The sequence below is a fragment of the Myotis lucifugus genome, unplaced genomic scaffold (assembly GCF_000147115.1).
Source record: "Myotis lucifugus unplaced genomic scaffold, Myoluc2.0 scaffold_66, whole genome shotgun sequence".
NCBI classification, from domain to species: Eukaryota; Metazoa; Chordata; class Mammalia; order Chiroptera; family Vespertilionidae; genus Myotis; species Myotis lucifugus.
The window spans coordinates 1,202,453-1,219,914 of NW_005871114.1; the positions used below are offsets into that span (position 1 = coordinate 1,202,453).

Here is a 17,462-nt window from a genome sequence, read left to right on the forward strand (position 1 = left end):
AGGTGGAGGTGGTCCTGAATATCCCCTTCAGCGTGGGGAATCCTTCTTCCCTATTGGGTCAGGCTCAACAATGTGCTGGCACCTGGAGCTCACTCAGCCAAAAGGATTTTCGTCTGCCTTGGACATGTTCCACCCGCGCCTCAACAGCCTTAACACGGGGGTGTGTTTTAGAAATGAAATTTCCGGGGATCACACCAGTGAAATTCTGTATCTTCGTTCCACTTATAGTGGCTCCTCCCAAAAACAAAGAAAACAGAATTTCCGGACGATGAGGCCCAGAAATCAGGATTTTAAAAAGATTCCCAGGTGATTCTAATGTGCAGCCAAGGTTGAGAATCACTGAGCTAGGAGGTTAAAACTGCTCATGGACTCAATATAGTACTGTGGAAAGAGCACAGTGTTTAAGCATCAGATATAAATGGAATCAGGTTCTGCTATCCATCCTGAGTTTAACCTCTCTTGAAGCTACGTCTCCTCATCTGTAGAAATGGGCATGGTACTTCCTCACAGAGTTGTAAAAATGGAAATAGGATCATCCATGACAAGCAAAGAGCACACGGTATTGAGCACTCAAGGGGTATTTAGTAAATGAATGGCACTCATTATTTTTTATTATTAATAGCAATATTCATAAAAAATTATTAATATTAATGAAGATGGTGATTAATGATTAAAACACAAAGCTGCCTGCAGTATTTGACTCACAGGCATTATTATAGATCATGACCTTTTCTATTTTTATAAAGTACTATAAAGAAAAAAAGTCAACTGCTAAAATATTTTCCCTCTTTAAAAACAAATGAAGAAAAAAAATTCCTTTGATAAAAAAATTCGTTTAAGGGAAATAGAATAAAGGAAGCTTTGATGGTTGGTTAGAAAATTTCCTAAATGTAAGGGTAAGTTTAACCATAGCGTAAAGTGACCACAGGGGTTGGAGACTGTGAAAAAATTCAATAGTAAAAATATATATCATAAGATACAAAAGGATACAAAAAGATCTAGATGTATTCTGGAGAATCTTTTAGACTTTAGAATTTATAATCCTTTAAAATACCTCTCTTTCGAGGATGTTTTTAGATTTGATAAGAAAAAAGGTCTTACAGGTAAGATTAAAAAGAAACAAATCAAAGGGAATTATTAAATTAACTAATCTTCCAAGTTTAGACATCAAAACTGATCCTTGGTTTTAAAAGTCATCATTATTAACGACAATCTAAGGTAGTTCTAATTTGTGATTTAATCTTGACTGCTTTTTAAAATCTATTATACATTTTATATGGAATAGGCTCTGGATATTGGGTCTTAATTGTCTATAAAAACTTAGTTGAATGTATTGGAAGACCAGAGAAAGGTGAAGTCACTAAAAATCCTAAGAAACTACTAACAACTGTTTGGGCAAAACAGCTATAAAAGACAGAGGAAACATTTAACCCTATAAGCAATATGCACTCAGATGATTCTGAAAGTATGTTAAAGTTCTTACTCCACTTAAAAGAAATGAAACTGGAATAATATGATGCTAATATGCAAAAAGTCTTTTACCAATAGACAAATAACTTAAAAAAAAAAAAAAAAAGGCCTTGGCACTACATCAAAGACTGTCAAGTGAATGGACACTTATAAGTGTTGTTAAACTAGTTGAAACATGTAACAATCATTTTTTATCATTCTCCACTTGACTATTTCTAACTGAGTGGTCAGAATAACCTCAAATCAATAATTTAATTTACAGTGTTCCTGAACTGTTAGTGCCCTTGGTGCTTGGTAGAAAAAACACAAATCCTTTCAGGAGAAATCCTCTTCTTTTATTGGAGGCATCAATTTCCATAAATAAAATTGTAAAGAAAATGGAGAGCTCTTGGAACTAAATCTGCAATCTTGGAACTAAAAAGCAAGGCACTATGAGCGAAAATTTGATGAAACAGAACTAAAAAAGACTTCAGGTAAAGTAGTTACCAGATACAAACTATATACAGTCTATGTTTAATATACTTGAAGAAATTTTTTAAATTTTGAAAATACTTAGAGAAAACAAGAAACTAAAAACTGACTATGCATATTTGAAGAAGACAGAGAACTTTGAAAAATTAGAAACATAAAATGAAATTTAAAAATTCAGTGGACAGATTTAACAGCAAATTAAACAAATGAAGAAAAAATCAGTGAACTGGAAACTAGAGCTAAAGAAATTACTCAGAATGAAACAGAAAAAAATAAAAAATATGAGAGTTAACATGAGAATCAAGTGAGGGGTCTAATATACATTTGATTGGCATCCTAGAGAAGGTAGAAGAGAAAGAAACTGGCAGAGGCAATATTTGAAGAGATAATGTGTGAGGTACTCTCCAAAACCAATAAAAAACATTAATTCACTGATTTAAGAAGCCCAAATAATATCAGAATGAATAAATAAAAAGAAACACAAAGCCTCATATTGAAAATTCAGAACACCAAAAACAAAGAGAAAGCCTTAACAGCATCAAAAGGAAAAAAAAAATTACATTCAGAAGCAACAGTTGCTAGACTTTGAGATGACTTCTCATCCTCCACAAGGAATGCCAGGAAACAGTAAAATAACAACTTCAAGTTTCTGAGAGAAAAGTAACTACCAAGCTATAATTTTATATCCTGCAAAAACGTCTTTCAAGAATGAAGTTGAAATAAAGACATTAAAAAAAAAAAATGAGATAGAGCGTCGGCCTGCGGACTGAGGGGTCCCGGGTTCGATTCCGGTCAAGGGCATGTACCTGGGTTGCGGGCACATCCCCAGTGGGAGATGTGCAGGAGGCAGCTGGTCGATGTTTCTCTTTCATCGATGTTTCTAACTCTCTATCTCTCTCCCTTCCTCTCTGTAAAAAATCAATAAAATATATTTAAAAAAAAAAAAAAAAAAATGACTTTCTTACCAGCAGACTATCATTAAAGTAAATGCTAAATAATTGTCCCACACTTACATAAAGAAAAAGATTTCAGATGGTAGGTATGAGATGCAAGAAGATATAAATGAAGAACACGGAAAATGGGTAAATCTGAATGCTGAATATATAAAACAGTAACATCAAATAAAGTTTAAAATAAAAAAATTAAAAAGAATCACAATGCTGCCCTAACCGGTTTGGCTCAGTGGATAGAGCATCGGCCTGTGGACTGAAGGGTTCCAGGTTCGATTCCAGTCAAGGGCATGTAACTTGGTTGCGGGCACATCCCCAGTAGGGATTGGGCAGGAGGCAGCTGATCGATGTTTCTCTCTCATCGATGTTTCTAACTCTCTCTCTCCCTTCCTCTCTGTAAAAAATCAATATATTTTTTAAAAAAATAAAAAATAGCCCTAGCTGGTTTGGCTCAGTGGATAGAGCGTCGGCCTGCAGACTGCAAGGTCCCAGGTTCGATTCCAGTCAAGGGCATGTACCCTGGTTGCGGGCACATCCCCAGTAGGGAGTGTGCAAGAGGCAACTAATCGATGTTTCTCTCCCATTGATGTTTCTAACTCTCTATCCCTCTCCCTTCCTCTCTGTAAAAAAATCAATAAAATATATTTTTAAAAAAATAAAAATAAAATAAAAAATAATAATCAAAGAATCACAATGCTCAATCATAATCTATGTATATAAAAGCCTAAGCAACTGGCCAACCAGCCGACTGGTAGCTATGACACACACTGACCACCAGGGGGCATATGCTCAACGTAGGAGCTGAAACCACAGGCATGGAAACATGGAACATACCAATGTATCTCAGAGGGAAGGGTGGGAAGAGATTAACCAAAGATCTTATATGCATACTAGAGGCCCAGTGCACGGATTCATGTACCGGTGGGGTCCCCTCAGCCTGGCCTGCACCCTCTCACGACTCAGGACCCTTGGGGGGGGTGTCAGAGAGCTGGTTTTGACCCAATCCCCACAGGCCAGGCAGAGGGACCCTACCGGTGCACAAATCCGTGCACCGGGCCTCTAGTAGCATATAAAATGGGGTGGAGATGAAGTGAAGAATGGAATTGGGGAATGAAGCTAAAAGCTTTTACAGTGTTTGGGAAGAGTGTGAAAATATCAACTTTAGCCACTGATAAACATGCATTTTGTAATTTCTAAAGTAACCACCAAAGAATAGAAACAGAGCATCATTTCCCCCAAAAATAGAATGAAAAAAATACCTCATCCATCCAAAAGAAGGCAAGAAAGAGGAGAAAAAGATGGGACAAGTAAACATACAAAAAAGGATGTCAGGCATACATCCAAATACAGTTAACCCTTGAACATGGATGGTTTTGAACTTGCATGTGAATTTATTAATATTTATATTTGAATTTCTTAAAACCTATAGTATCAATAGATATAGTACAGTATTATAAACTAGAGGCCTGGTGCACGAAATTCATGCATGGAGGGGTGTGTGTCCCTCAGCCCAGCCTGCACCCTCTCCAATCTGGGACCCCTCTCACAATCCAGGACTGCTGGCTCCCAACCAGTCACCTGCCTGCCTGATTGCCCCTAACTGCTTCTGCCTGACAGCCTGATCACCCCCTAACCACTCCCCTGCCAGCCTGATCGACGCCTAACTGCTCCCCTGCTGGCCCAATTGCCCCTAACTGTCCTCCCCTGCAGGCCTGGTCAGCCCCAACTGCCCTCCCCTGCTGGCCCGGTCACCCCTAACTGCCCTCCCTTGCCAGCCTGGTTGCCCCTAACTGCCCTCTCCTGCAGGCCTGGTTCCCCCCCAACTGCCCCCCCTGCAGGTCTGGGTCCCCCCCAACTGTCCTCCCCTTCAGACCTGGTCACCCCCAACTGCCGTCCTCTGCTGGCCCAGTCACCCCTAACTGCCCTCCCCTGCAGGCCTGATCACCCACAACTGCCCTCCCCTGCCGGCCATCTTTGACCACATGGGGGTGGCCATCTTGTGTGTTAAAGTAATGATCAATTTGCATATTATCTCTTTATTATATAGGATGTACTGTCTTTGTCTTATGATTTTCTTAGTAACATTTCTTTTCTCTAGCTTACTTTCTTGTGAAAATACTGTACATATACTTATAACATGCAAAATAAGTGTTAATCAACTGCTTATGTTATCAGTAAGGCTTCCAGTTAACAGTAGGCTCTTAATAGTTAAGTTTTTGGAGAGACAAAAGTTATATGTGGATTTCTGACTGTGTGGGTTGGTCTGCACTCCTAACCTCTACCTTATTCAAGAGTATATCAATAATTACAATATAAAATGAACTAAATACACTATGAAGACAGATTTAGAAGTCATCATTAATACTGGTCTTCCTAACTGCTAAAAATTGTCTAGAAAGACTATTTGGCATTTGTAAGGATTTAGCAGAAGAGTGGTTTAATACACAACATTTCTAACAGACTTGGAAAAGACAGTAAGTAAACTTGATGCTAAAGTTAACAACAGGGAATATGAAAACATGAGATGATTTTTCAGAAGACATTTTCAAGAAAACTTCATCCCACTTTCCCTAACATCCCCAACCATTTGCAATACTTACTGATAACTGCAGAAAACCCGTAGGAGGTCTTCAGTACGAAATTCTTGAGGGAAGTCATAAATTTCAATGACATGTGGGAATTCACAATCACTGAGGTCAATATCAGGAACTTCACTGTTATAATAATCAAATCTAGGTTCCTGGATGCTTTTTGTATTCTTCATATTCCCTGATAACTAAGAAAGAAGAAGCATATTAGTGACTGTCACATCAAGCCAGAGCATTATATAAAATTCGTGCACTGGTGTGTGTGTGTGTGTGTGTGTGTGTGTGTGTGTGTGTGTGTGTCCCTCAGCCCGACCTGCGTCCTCTTGCAGTCCATGACCCGTCAGGGGATGTCCACCTGGCTGGCTTAGGCCCCATCCCCCAGCGGCAGTCAGGGATCCCTCGCTCCTTACCACCCACCTGCTCACTGCTCCTTACTGCTCAGCTTGCTGTTCCTTAGCGCTGCCGCGGAAGGTGGGAGAGGCTCCCGCCACTGCCACTGTGCTCGCCAGCTATGAGCCTGGCTTCTGGCTGAGCAGCGCTCCCCCTGTGGGAGCACACTGACCACCAGTGGGCAGCTCCTTGCATTGAGCATCTGCCCCCTGGTGGTCAGTGCGCATCATAGTGACCGGTCATTCTGCCGGTCGTTCCACCGTTCAGTCGATTTGCATATTAGGGTTTTATTATATAGGATTCTCCCCAAACAATCTTCCTCCTAGTCTCCATGTTCCTATTATTTAACTTTTAATATTTTCTCTGTATTAATGCTGTTCATAAATACAATGACCAGGGTTTTATCACCCAGTTTATATAATACATGTGAAATACTTGAAAAGGTATTGAATTTCTAGCAAAGACAGGCAATGCATGAAACTTAACTTGCATCTATCAACTACTGTGTGAGAAAATGTGGAATGATTAATGTGGTGAGTTACAAATGGCACATCGTGGAAAATGAATTTCAGAAAGTAACTGAAGAGATCAATTAATAATGTTTGTATTATTTGAGCTTACTGATCAGACTCATCTCATAGTTTTTCTTTTGGAAGTGAACAAAAACAAAAATTTAAGAATAGAAACACTTTGTTAGTCCACCTTTTGTTGAACTTAGCTTACAAAGGAATTTGTTAAGGCAAATTTAAGTGGTTCAAGTAATTATAATTAAAGTCCCTAGCATGAGAACTACCTTAAATAATTGCCACATAGCAGGTTAGTAAAGAAATTAATAGAAAGTAATAAAAATATTTAAACATTCTAGGAACCTCTCATGCATTTGGGGTCTCTGACTCTCTCATATATGCGAAGTTCCCATACATATGTACGTACTAAATTTGGCTATTTTCTTTTTCTAAAAAACAAACAAACACCCAACAACATTAAAATTCTACTATCCTATGAAAAAACTAAAGGCTATTAACTATTTTACACTAGAAACAGAAGGGAAAGGGAAAGTGGAAAGTGGCAACAAAGCCATTTTGTCATTCACTTGTTACAGAACCTAGATGCTAATACTGACCATCCAAAGCCTTCAGAGTGTCTTCTTGTTAATTAAAAGCCCAACTAGATGCCTTCAAGCTTTCCCTCTATTGTACCATGCCCCTTTTCCCATCAAATGAGGAAACGAGAGCTTGCAATGCCAGGACTGTATTTCCTTTCCTTGGAAAAGTAAAAAATGGATTCAAGAATTTTATTGAGGAGGAAGGAAAGGGGAAAGGTGATTTAAGTAAAACCAACAAAAATGAAGTGCCTCTAGTTCCGTTTCTCCACCAGGCTTCAGTTTTATATCTTAAAAAATGGGAATAATAGTAATATTTATACTTCATAGACAGCTGTGTGGATTAAATGAAATGATGCAGTAAGTGCTTAGCATACTATATGGCACCTAAATATTCAATGAATTCAACCTTCTTTAAACAAAATTTAACTGAGTGCTGAATCTATTACAGGCTAAGCTATTCCCACTTTTTTTTTTTTTAATCCTCACCTGAGGATATTTTTTCCATTGAATTTTAGAGAGAGTAGGAGGGAGGGAGGGAGGAGTGAGAAAAAGAGGGAGGGAGGAAAGGACAAAGGGAGGGAGGGGGAGAGAGAGAAAGAACCATGTGAGAGAGGCATATCGATTGGTTGCCTCCTGCACACACCCTGCCCCGGGTAGGGATGAACCTGCAACTGAAGTAGGTGCCCTTGAATAGGATTTGAACCCACAACCCTTGGTCCTCGGGTCAACACTCTAACCACTGACCAAAACAACCAGAGCTATGTCCACTTTTAGGATGCAGAAAGTACAAAGAGAGTATTCTTACCACCATAACAATAAGAGCAGCTGATCTATGAAATCGAATTCAGTTGAGAATCCAAGACAACCAAGAAAACTAAAGTCCATAGAATGACAAGTCCCTCCAAAGAGAAACAGAACATATAAACCGTTTGCCTTTGACATATCATGGGAAGAATCGGCCACCACACAAGTGAGCAAGAAGATTATCAGCTAAACTTTTAAGAAAGTCTTAAAAGCCTAGAGTGGGCTGGTATATCAGTTTAATAACTCAGAGCCCCAGAAACAAGGGGAGTCTTAAATCACTTGCAAGTCCACCCTTATACCAGGTGCCACACTGTCTTGATTACTGTAGTTTTATTATAATAGCTATGAAATCAGGAAGTTTGAGTCTTTCTACTTTGTTCTTCTGTTTCAAAATCACTTTGGTTATCCTGAGTTCCGTGCATTTCCATTTGAATTTGGGAAGTATCTTAATTTTATTAATCAGAGATGAACATGTGATGTCTTTTCATTATTTAGGTCTTCTTTAATTTCTTCCAACATTTTGCAATTTTCAAAGTACAAGTTTTGTATGTCTTTTGTTAATTTTAATTCTAAATATTTTTTATCCTATTAGAATTGTTTCCTTCATTTCATTTTTGGATTTCTGGCGTTGACTTTCAGAGCTACTTTGCAAAAAAAACAAACAAAACAAAGCACTGCATGTCCATGCATTTACAAACTGGGGCTAAATAATGCATTGTGAAAGGTAAACAATGCATGACTATAAAAATACCTCCAAAATATAAATACTAAGAACTGATTAGAAAGAGAAAGGAAAAGAGGGTGATCTGGCAAGAAAATATGATTAAGGTCCTTTGCTGTACCCTAGTCCGCAAAATTGAAATTTGTATAATTGTATCCCATTTTTAAGCTAACTATTAAGCATTTTGGCTTCTGGGACTGATTAAATAGCAGTGTTAATAATAGCAAAACATACAATTCTTAGTCTGTATTTCATGGAACAATAAATATAAAACCTACAAGTTAAGTTCCTGGTCAAGGACACATACCTGGGTTGCAAGTTCAATCCCCACCCCCCATCGGGGCATGTGCAGGAAGCAACCAATTGATTTGTCTAACATCTATGTTTTTCTTTCTCCTCTCTCTCTCTCCCCCTCTTCCACTCTCCATAAACATCAATAGAAAAAAATATCTTCACTCCCCTGTGAGGCTTAAAAAAACCCCAAAAACAAATCAAATATATATAACATGAGCTGGAACTAATAACAAAAGATATTAACCCTCCTACCAATAAGTTTGCCGATCAGTAGAGAGAGGCACAGAAGCTAAGGAAGTTTTATTTAGACAATAATTCCTTTGTTCTTGTACCAACACTCAGAAGGTTAAAAGAGGTCATGCCAATATCCTTTTCTATATAAATTATCAACTTAAGTCTCTGGGCATCCCATACCATGGCTTTAGAAGATTAAGTGTGATCTACAGAGACTCATCAAGAGTTGCAATTCTGGGAGCTCAATAATGGCCTAGCTATGCTCTCTATCCTCCTCAGGCAATTTTAGAGGTTCAAACATCACAGGAAACTGCTTCACATGCCAATGGCTGCCACACCCTACTGTATAGCATACTTTCCTGCCTATTAAAAGTATTAGAAAAACCTCCATATGTCTAGCCATTGTCAACAAAGAAACAGGCCAGCTGGGAAAAGAGCCAAACATCTTTGGTTGGAAAGTTTTCAAGGTAGGGAGACATTCTGGTTTAACCTTTAATAAAGTATGTTTGGAGTAATACAAATAATAAATTAAGTGTAATAGTAGCCAAAGGACTATTAATGTTATTGGATTTGACATCTTTTAATAACATTATTATTATTACATCTTCTAAAACCCAAAGCACAGAAGACCAAAGTTTAAAGTTAGATCTGCTTCAACATTCTCAATCCATCTCTCCATCTCGTTTTTTGTTCTCATCCATCCTCATCCCTCAACATAGATCCACTTCCTACCAAGCACCTCCGAAGATATCCAAACACAACACCCAGGCACTGGCTGTCTTTGGCTTAAAACACTACATACTCCATTTTTCTGCCATTCCCAGCTTTAGGACATGCTAGTGTCCTCTCTGGCTATGCTCCTCAAAATATTAAGTAGTTACCTACATTCTTTTGCACCTATTCTAAACAGTGTTAAGACTTGAAAAAGAGTTACCCACCTGACTGCCCTGCCCCCTGGATACAAAACCATATCCCTAAGCTACTACACAGAATCCAAGTTCTAGCAGCAATTATGTTGTCTGTTTAATTGATTTCAGAGAGGAAGAGAGGAGAGATAGAAACATTAATGATGAGAGAGAATCATTGTTTGGCTGCCTCCAGCACCCCCTCCCACTGGGGATCGAGCCCACAACTCAGGCATGTGCCCTGACTGGGAATCGAACCCATGACCTCCTGGTTCATAGGTTGACGCTCAACCACTGAACTACACCAGCCGGGCATCAATTGTGTTTTGAAAGCATCTGGAGGCTACCTTAAAAAGGAAGAGATCTCTAATTCTCCCCTATAGCCTACATCCATTCAGTGAATATTTAACAAGTTCTACCATGTGTTAAAGGCTCTGTGTGCCATGCCCTTCTTTTGTAGGAAGCTGTCCTTTCTCTATGTGTACCCACCTATGTTTTCTACCCACTCCGGTATTCCCTTTCCCAACTCCTATGAATGCTGCTTCGTTTCTCAAACTAAGACCATCTTCCAATGCGTGGATCCTTAATAACTTCTCTATATTCACCCAAATTCCCCCATTATTGGTATTTCTGAATCCAATTTGATTCTAAAATCTCTGAACAGTTGTTTTTCCTAATTATGGGCTAACAGTAATTTCTAGTTACCACACTCACTTTCTGAAATACATTTAAGTTTCTGTATTATCTTTGAGCAGTGGTTCTCATTGTATGTGCATCAGAATCACTTGATGGGCTGAAGAGTTTATATTTCTAACAATGTTCCAAGTGATGCTCATGCTGTTGGTCCAGGGACCATATTATGGGGACCACTGTCTTTGAGAATCTGATGAAAGCTATGAAAAACTACACCTATAAAAAATTTCATGCAATTTCAAGGGGTTCATGAATGCCCATTGATAGGTACTTTCTGCTCTATATTTCTTCCCAAGGAATGTTTAAGATAGTGTTTGCTGATTTGACCATAAGAAGTGCTAACTGTGGTATAGGTAGGTGTGCATGCAAACACATTCTAAGAGTGAGAAGAAACTGCTTGGTATTGGAAAGTCAATTCTGTCCAATGGGCTGACCTTTTCAGTATCATGTGTCTCACATGCGTGTGATTATTTTTCTGTACTTCTGGTTTAACTCTCAGAAACAAAAGACTCATCAGTATTTAAAAGGCTCTTTGGAATCACTCAAACACAACTCTATTTTATAGGTGAGGAAGTGGTCTGGTAAAAAGAATATAAATATTGGAGTAAGATAGAATTAGACTGTAATCTTGATTCTCCATTTACTAAAGGTATGATCACTAAACTTCAATATTCCCATTTATGAAATTGGGGATTTTATAGGGAAATAATTTTTTTCATTTCAGGTAAAGGTTATGTGAACTCACCACTATAAGGAATGAAAGGGGAGTAGTTTGTATTTATGTTAATTTAAATGTTGTCTAAATTAAGAAAATGAAAATATTAAACTAAATAATTTGTAAATTATTTAGATACAAAAAACCTAACATTTTGTATTTATGAACTCTAACTAGCCAGCATGTCATTATCACTTATATTTTCTATATAGACTCCACAACCATTTATTCTTTAACTCAAAATAAATTCCTTAAAAAACAATCATACCTTCCTTTATTTTACTCTTCCTTTCTCTAATTCTTTCACGCTAGTGTCTAAAAACATCTGAACATCTACTGGAAAAATAAAATAAACAATAATAAACTATCCTCCTCCCCTCAAATAGGCCTGTGTAAAATATATCTTGTCAACACAGAAGAGCCCCTTTGAGAAGTTTCCCTCTGTATTCCTCAATAGCCAGCCAGTATCCATTAAATTCATCTTTAATCTATTCACTAAATTACTAACGACTTGGCTGTTATAAGTATCACTCAATTCTGCATATTTTTTTTTTTAAGGATCTACCAGATAGTCTTTTCTCAGTCTATAATCCTATGTGTATTGCAGGAACCCTTACATTGGAGGTAAATCAGTGAATGTACACAAATGTCTCCAAAATCCCAAGTTCTATGAATCTACAAATTATCAAAGCATCAAGCAATTTCCAGTAAACATACCTCTTGTAAAAGACGTGGATCCAGGCAGTCACCATCATCATTAAACATGGACTCCCAGCTCTCCTCAGTAGCTGTACTTTCCTCCATGTGAGAAGTTTCAGTCGTTTTCGGTTCCATAGATGTCTCTATAGAAACTGATTCTATATCAGGAAAGGACATACCAAATTCTATATTCTCTGAGTCATCTTCCTCTTTTGTTTTGAACTCTTCAGTTTTCAGTTCATGCAATGCCTCTGTTATATCACTAGTACAATCTAGATCATTGTCCAAGGCACTATCTGAAAGTACTTTTGTCCCATTTAACATACTGAGTTCAGAGTCCAAAGAGACGTTACAATTACTACCAGCAATCTTCTTTATAGGCAAGGATGAAGCACAATCTGACGAGCTCTCTGTCAACTTTCCTAGTGACTCTGTGAAACTACATGAAACACTCTGAGCATTACTATCTGAGCAAGCAGTGAGGTTGCTGAAATTTTCAGTGTCATTCCCACCTCTAGCTACATGAAAAGGGGTTATATCTGTACTCATTTCTAAATATTCTGAGAAACTACTTGTATTGCTATAGGCTTCACCAGCTATTCTAACTGCAACGACACAAGGGCTATCTACAGTTATTTGATCAGGCATGGTATCTGTAATGTCCATCATACATGCCTTATTTGTAATGTCACCTACACTCTTAAACCCATTACCTATATCTGTTTCATGAGCAAGAGCAGCTGTATCAGAAGGCTCATACTTTATGCATAACTCATCAGCAGTGTTGTCATTCTCCTCACACTCTCTAATCATCGTTGGCTCAAAAATGCCATCTGTGCTCTCTAATGTGTTGGCTGAAGTCATTTTATGAGAGATGTGACCCGTTGTCTCAGGAATGGTATCTATACCTTTCTGACCCAAGATGAAATCTATACTATTGGCTATGTCACCAACATTCTCAGCTTCAAAGTCTACACAAGGTTGATCAGTGACACCATCTGGACTTCCAGGAACAGGAACAGTGGTGATGCCTCCACTGCTGAGCTTCAACATTCCACCTGATGTTTGCATGCCTTGTTGCACAATTCCAGAATCAGAGCTTAATTTTACTGGTCCAATCATACTCTCAGGTCTTAAAACTCCAGATATCTCTACAACGTTGGCATTTGTTTCAATTCTGCTTTCTAAATCTCTGTTTTCAAATGTTTCCCGACTTAGTTCGAGCCTACTGAAATCACAGAATTCCACATTTTGGAATGGTTTGTTTAAAATTGGAGCCTCACAGATTTCTGAACAAGACAGAGATAGAGGCAACCTCTCGTGTCCTGTCACATCTGTGGTTTCAACCTCCAAACACTCCGCCTTCTTTGGTTTAAAATGTCTTTGTAAAGGTATACTAGGTACAGTCCCAGAATTTAGGACTCCTTGCTGATGTCCTTGGGATAGTATTTCTTTGGATTCTGTGGCTCCTCTCTTAGTACAAACCCTAACCTCATTGTTTTCTTGAAGGCACGTGTCTTTTCTTAATTTTGTTGAAGATTTCTTTCCTTCCCTACGATTGTGCTCCTTTTTATCAGGATAAATACTTAGTCTTTGAGTCTTAGGTTTTTCTCTAAAGATCTCCTTTTGGGAGAGACAATTTTTTTGTTCTTCTTCCACCACAGAATTAGGTGAACCACAGCTTTTTTCCTCATCCCCTGTCTTGAGGAGTACTACACCCCTTCGAGCTTTAGGTATATAAAGTGCCATGTCAGGCCTTCTGGCTCGAACTCTGCATCTCACTGCTTCTTGCTGCATGGCACCACCTCAATCTGCAAGAAATAGAGAGAATGATTTAATTACAAAAAACAAATTACAATGTATTGAACCAAGAGATTTTTAAAAAGTAGCGGGCCTACTAATCCATGCTATAGAAACTTTCAAGTTAAGAGAAAACCTGCCATAAAATAATTAATACAATCACATAAGCAACTAATAAAATTCCAAAACTGCCCATAAATTTTATCCATATATCCTCTTTCTTCATATTCCCCAAATCCTTTACCTCTACCTCCCAAGTGCTCTCTACTTTTTAAACAAGTAGTCTTGTCTTAGGCTGAATTAAAACTGATTATCTGAACTAGTATTTATCTAGTACTCATAAAACACAACCATCTCTATATTCTAGAAGGTCATAATTTACATTGAAGAGTATACTCAAGGAGGACACCTAAAAATATATTGGCTCAACATAAATATTATATATATGTAAGTATAATTTTTTAAGAGTAATAACTGAATGTGAGTAACTTGAATGTGGGCTAGGAAATAAGATGACTGATCAGGGACTGCTTTTGAACTATGATTTTTAGGAAGAAATAGGTAGTGGGAGAGAGAAAGCCATTATTCTATTATTACTATTTAATCAAGTGACCTATTATAAATTGTTCTTCTTTCCAGCAGCAACAAAACAGGTCTGGGTAGAATGAAGAAGGGTGGAGGCCAAGGAATGAGATGAGACAACTCACACTAGTAACTTCCTGACAACCTCCACCATGGTTGCTCAATGGAATTTAAAAAGGGGAAATATTTAACAAAGGTTAAATAAACCTTTACCTACCAACAAAATATAAATAAATGTGCTAGACAATTTCATATTGAGTTATTCTTTTAATATTCAAAAAAGTAAAGTATATATTAATAAAGTGAATAAGGAGATGCTATATGTAGCAAAAAACAACCACAGACACTCAGAAGCACCCATTGTTAATATTTCACCACATACATTTCAAAGGAAAGAGATAATAAGATGAAAAGAAAGGTTAACAAATTCTGTCCACTCTATTCCAGATCCCTAAAACTTCATCTGATTCAGGTAACTTGAATGTGGGCTGCATGGCACCACCTCATGTTGCTTCCTCAGTAAAGGAGCTGTGCTCTCATGGCACAGGCTATTTTCTTTTCAGTCCAGGTATATACCATGACCTTGATTCATCCAGTGTCCCGAGTGATCTGCCTGTCCCTATTCTCTTTTGATGTCTTAATTATCTAGCCCACCAATCTTCGTGGATTTTCTATTTTTGCATTTGTGGAAGAATATGACTTTAACATTGAGCCATGCCAGGATTTCTTTTAAACGCCTACTTTTCAAAGACAGAAGTACAAATGTGTATTCCACTGGAGGATATGCCATAGACATAGCATATCTTGATCTCAGCAAAGCATCTGGCAAAAGACATTATGATGAACTTCTGTATATAAGATGGCGAAATGTGAGCTATGTAAGAGAACTGGTAGGTAGACTCACAACAAAAAGTAACGATAATGGGTAGAAGTAAGTTTAGAGGTTATTTAAAGAACTATGTCCCCATAGCCCTTTGAAATTCAACATTTTAAATAATAATTTCAATGTAAACAAAAGATATTGAGTGTTTATCAAATCTGCAATTGACTCCAAATAAAAGGATTAATACCCAAAATTATAAAATTAAATTTAATATCATTTCTACAATCTAGAATGCTGTGCTGAAAGTAATATGAAAACACAAGCATGAATAACAATAACACCGAGATCTGCTTTGAGTTAAAAAGAATCTAACAAATACTTGACCTGTGTACAATTTGTACAAGAATCTAATAGCTTTTACTTCATCTACAAAGTCATTTAGAGACCAAAGGTAGTGATTTAGAAGTTTAGAAAGGCAACAGTCTTAGATTACAGTCTAGAAAATATACCATACACTGTATGGTTAAAGGAACTAAAGCTATACTTCTTGCCCAAAGAAGTCTAAATAGGAACATCCCTGCTACCTTTATACCTAATAGGTTACTATACAGAACAAATTTTTTCTTCTATGTTTCTATGCTTCTATATTTCTGCAGAAGTTAGTACCAGAACCAAATGGTAAAAATAAATAAATAAATAAATAAAAGCTTAGCTCAATAGAAAAAGAACTCTACTTCTACTTCTAGAGTTCTCCAACACTATTTTTAGGCAATGAACTCTGTATCTAGAATAATTTAAAACAGTCTGAATGACTGAGAAAAAATTTCTATCTGTAAAACAGATAGGTGTGGATTAATTTTAAACTAAATTCTATGATTCTATTTCTTATCTATAACAGACATATATCAAAGGTTTCAAATTTAAAAGTATTATGTGCTACAGCTAATGACTTTTAAATCTCAATCTTTCTTTTATTCTTAGTTAATGCCCACATATTGTCATAATACAATTTCCTACAGCTGAATAACAGAGTAATAAATTTATGCTATTATCCATTCCCTACCAAAACACTGAATTCAAGTATGACATGACCAGCGGTGTGCTGATAATGTTTAGCAACCAGTTTTCCAAATCTAGTTTGGAATAATGATTGATATTTTTGTTTATCTCAATGATGTAAACAATGTGAAGTAATAACTTTGCTTTTTTAAATCCTCACCCGAGGACATACTTAGGAAGGAGAGAGAAACATGGATGGGAGAAACAACTATGTGAGAGAGAAACAACCATCCATTGCCTTCCATAACAGGGACTGAACCGCAATCCAGGTATATGCCCTGTCCGGGAATCAAACCTGCAACCTTTTGGTGCACAGGACAACGCTCAACAAACTGAGCCACTCTGACTCAGTTTTTGAATGGAAGGATGTATCTTCAAATTTTTGAGCTATGACAATGTAATAGGTAAAGACATGACACTTTAAGTTTGCATTACTAGTATTTTGTCCATCACTTAAAGTCTAGACAATAAACAATAATAAAGCCCTGACTTAGGGCATTTGCCCAACTGCCATGTAGATATTCCTACTGTGGCTAATTTTAGCTATCATTGTGGTAATGATACTAAACATGAAAATGGGAAAAGATATACAGTAGTACATCATGATACAGTATTTCAATCATAAAGTATAATAAACAAAAGTAATTCAAGGTCATGGATATTAATATGTAGTAAGATAACTACAAAGTGATGAATTTTAAGTATTTATTACATTTTTATAAATGACATTTATCTATATATATAAAAAGCCAGCGACTGAAACGCTGTAACGTCAGGTTGCTATGACGCCCACTGCAGCCAGCAAACGCCCGATTGGGGGTGGGGCTGGCCGGCCAACCTCCTGTGGCCCCTCTCCCCCCCACCCCCCCACCTCCTTAACCCCCCTTCCCTGCCAGCCCTGCTCCCAATAGGCCTCTCCCTCAAGGGCGGGATGGATGGCCAACACCCCCCCCCCAACCACAGCCTCTCCCCCCTGGCCAGCCCCGTGCTCTATCACCCCCCCTTACCCCAATAGAGGGCAGGGCCGGCTGGCCAACCTCATACAACCCCTCCCCCTGCCTGGCCCCACCCCAGATCAGCCCCCACACTCCGATCAGGGACAGGGCCAGTGGCCAACTGCCCGTGGCCCCTCCCCCTACTGGCCCGCCCCCGACTGAAC

At 37.9% G+C, this 17,462-nt stretch overlaps 1 protein-coding gene across 3 annotated transcripts in view; it reads right to left on the reverse strand.

The window, feature by feature from the left end:
- Nucleotides 1-17,462, reverse strand: part of R3HCC1L (R3H domain and coiled-coil containing 1 like) — a 72,302-nt gene that overhangs the window by 10,994 nt on the left and 43,846 nt on the right. For 2 of the 3 annotated variants that reach the window (XM_006089954.3, XM_023754856.1), the window contains 2 exons: nt 12,058-13,850; nt 5,492-5,667 (listed from right to left, as the gene is read on the reverse strand). In XM_006089954.3, coding sequence (XP_006090016.1) covers nt 5,492-5,667; nt 12,058-13,836 — 1,955 coding nt within the window. In that variant the 5' untranslated portion in view covers nt 13,837-13,850. Of the gene's footprint in view, nt 1-5,491; nt 5,668-6,992; nt 7,123-12,057; nt 13,851-17,462 lie in introns of those variants that run through there. The other variant, XM_023754857.1, reaches the window with a different exon arrangement.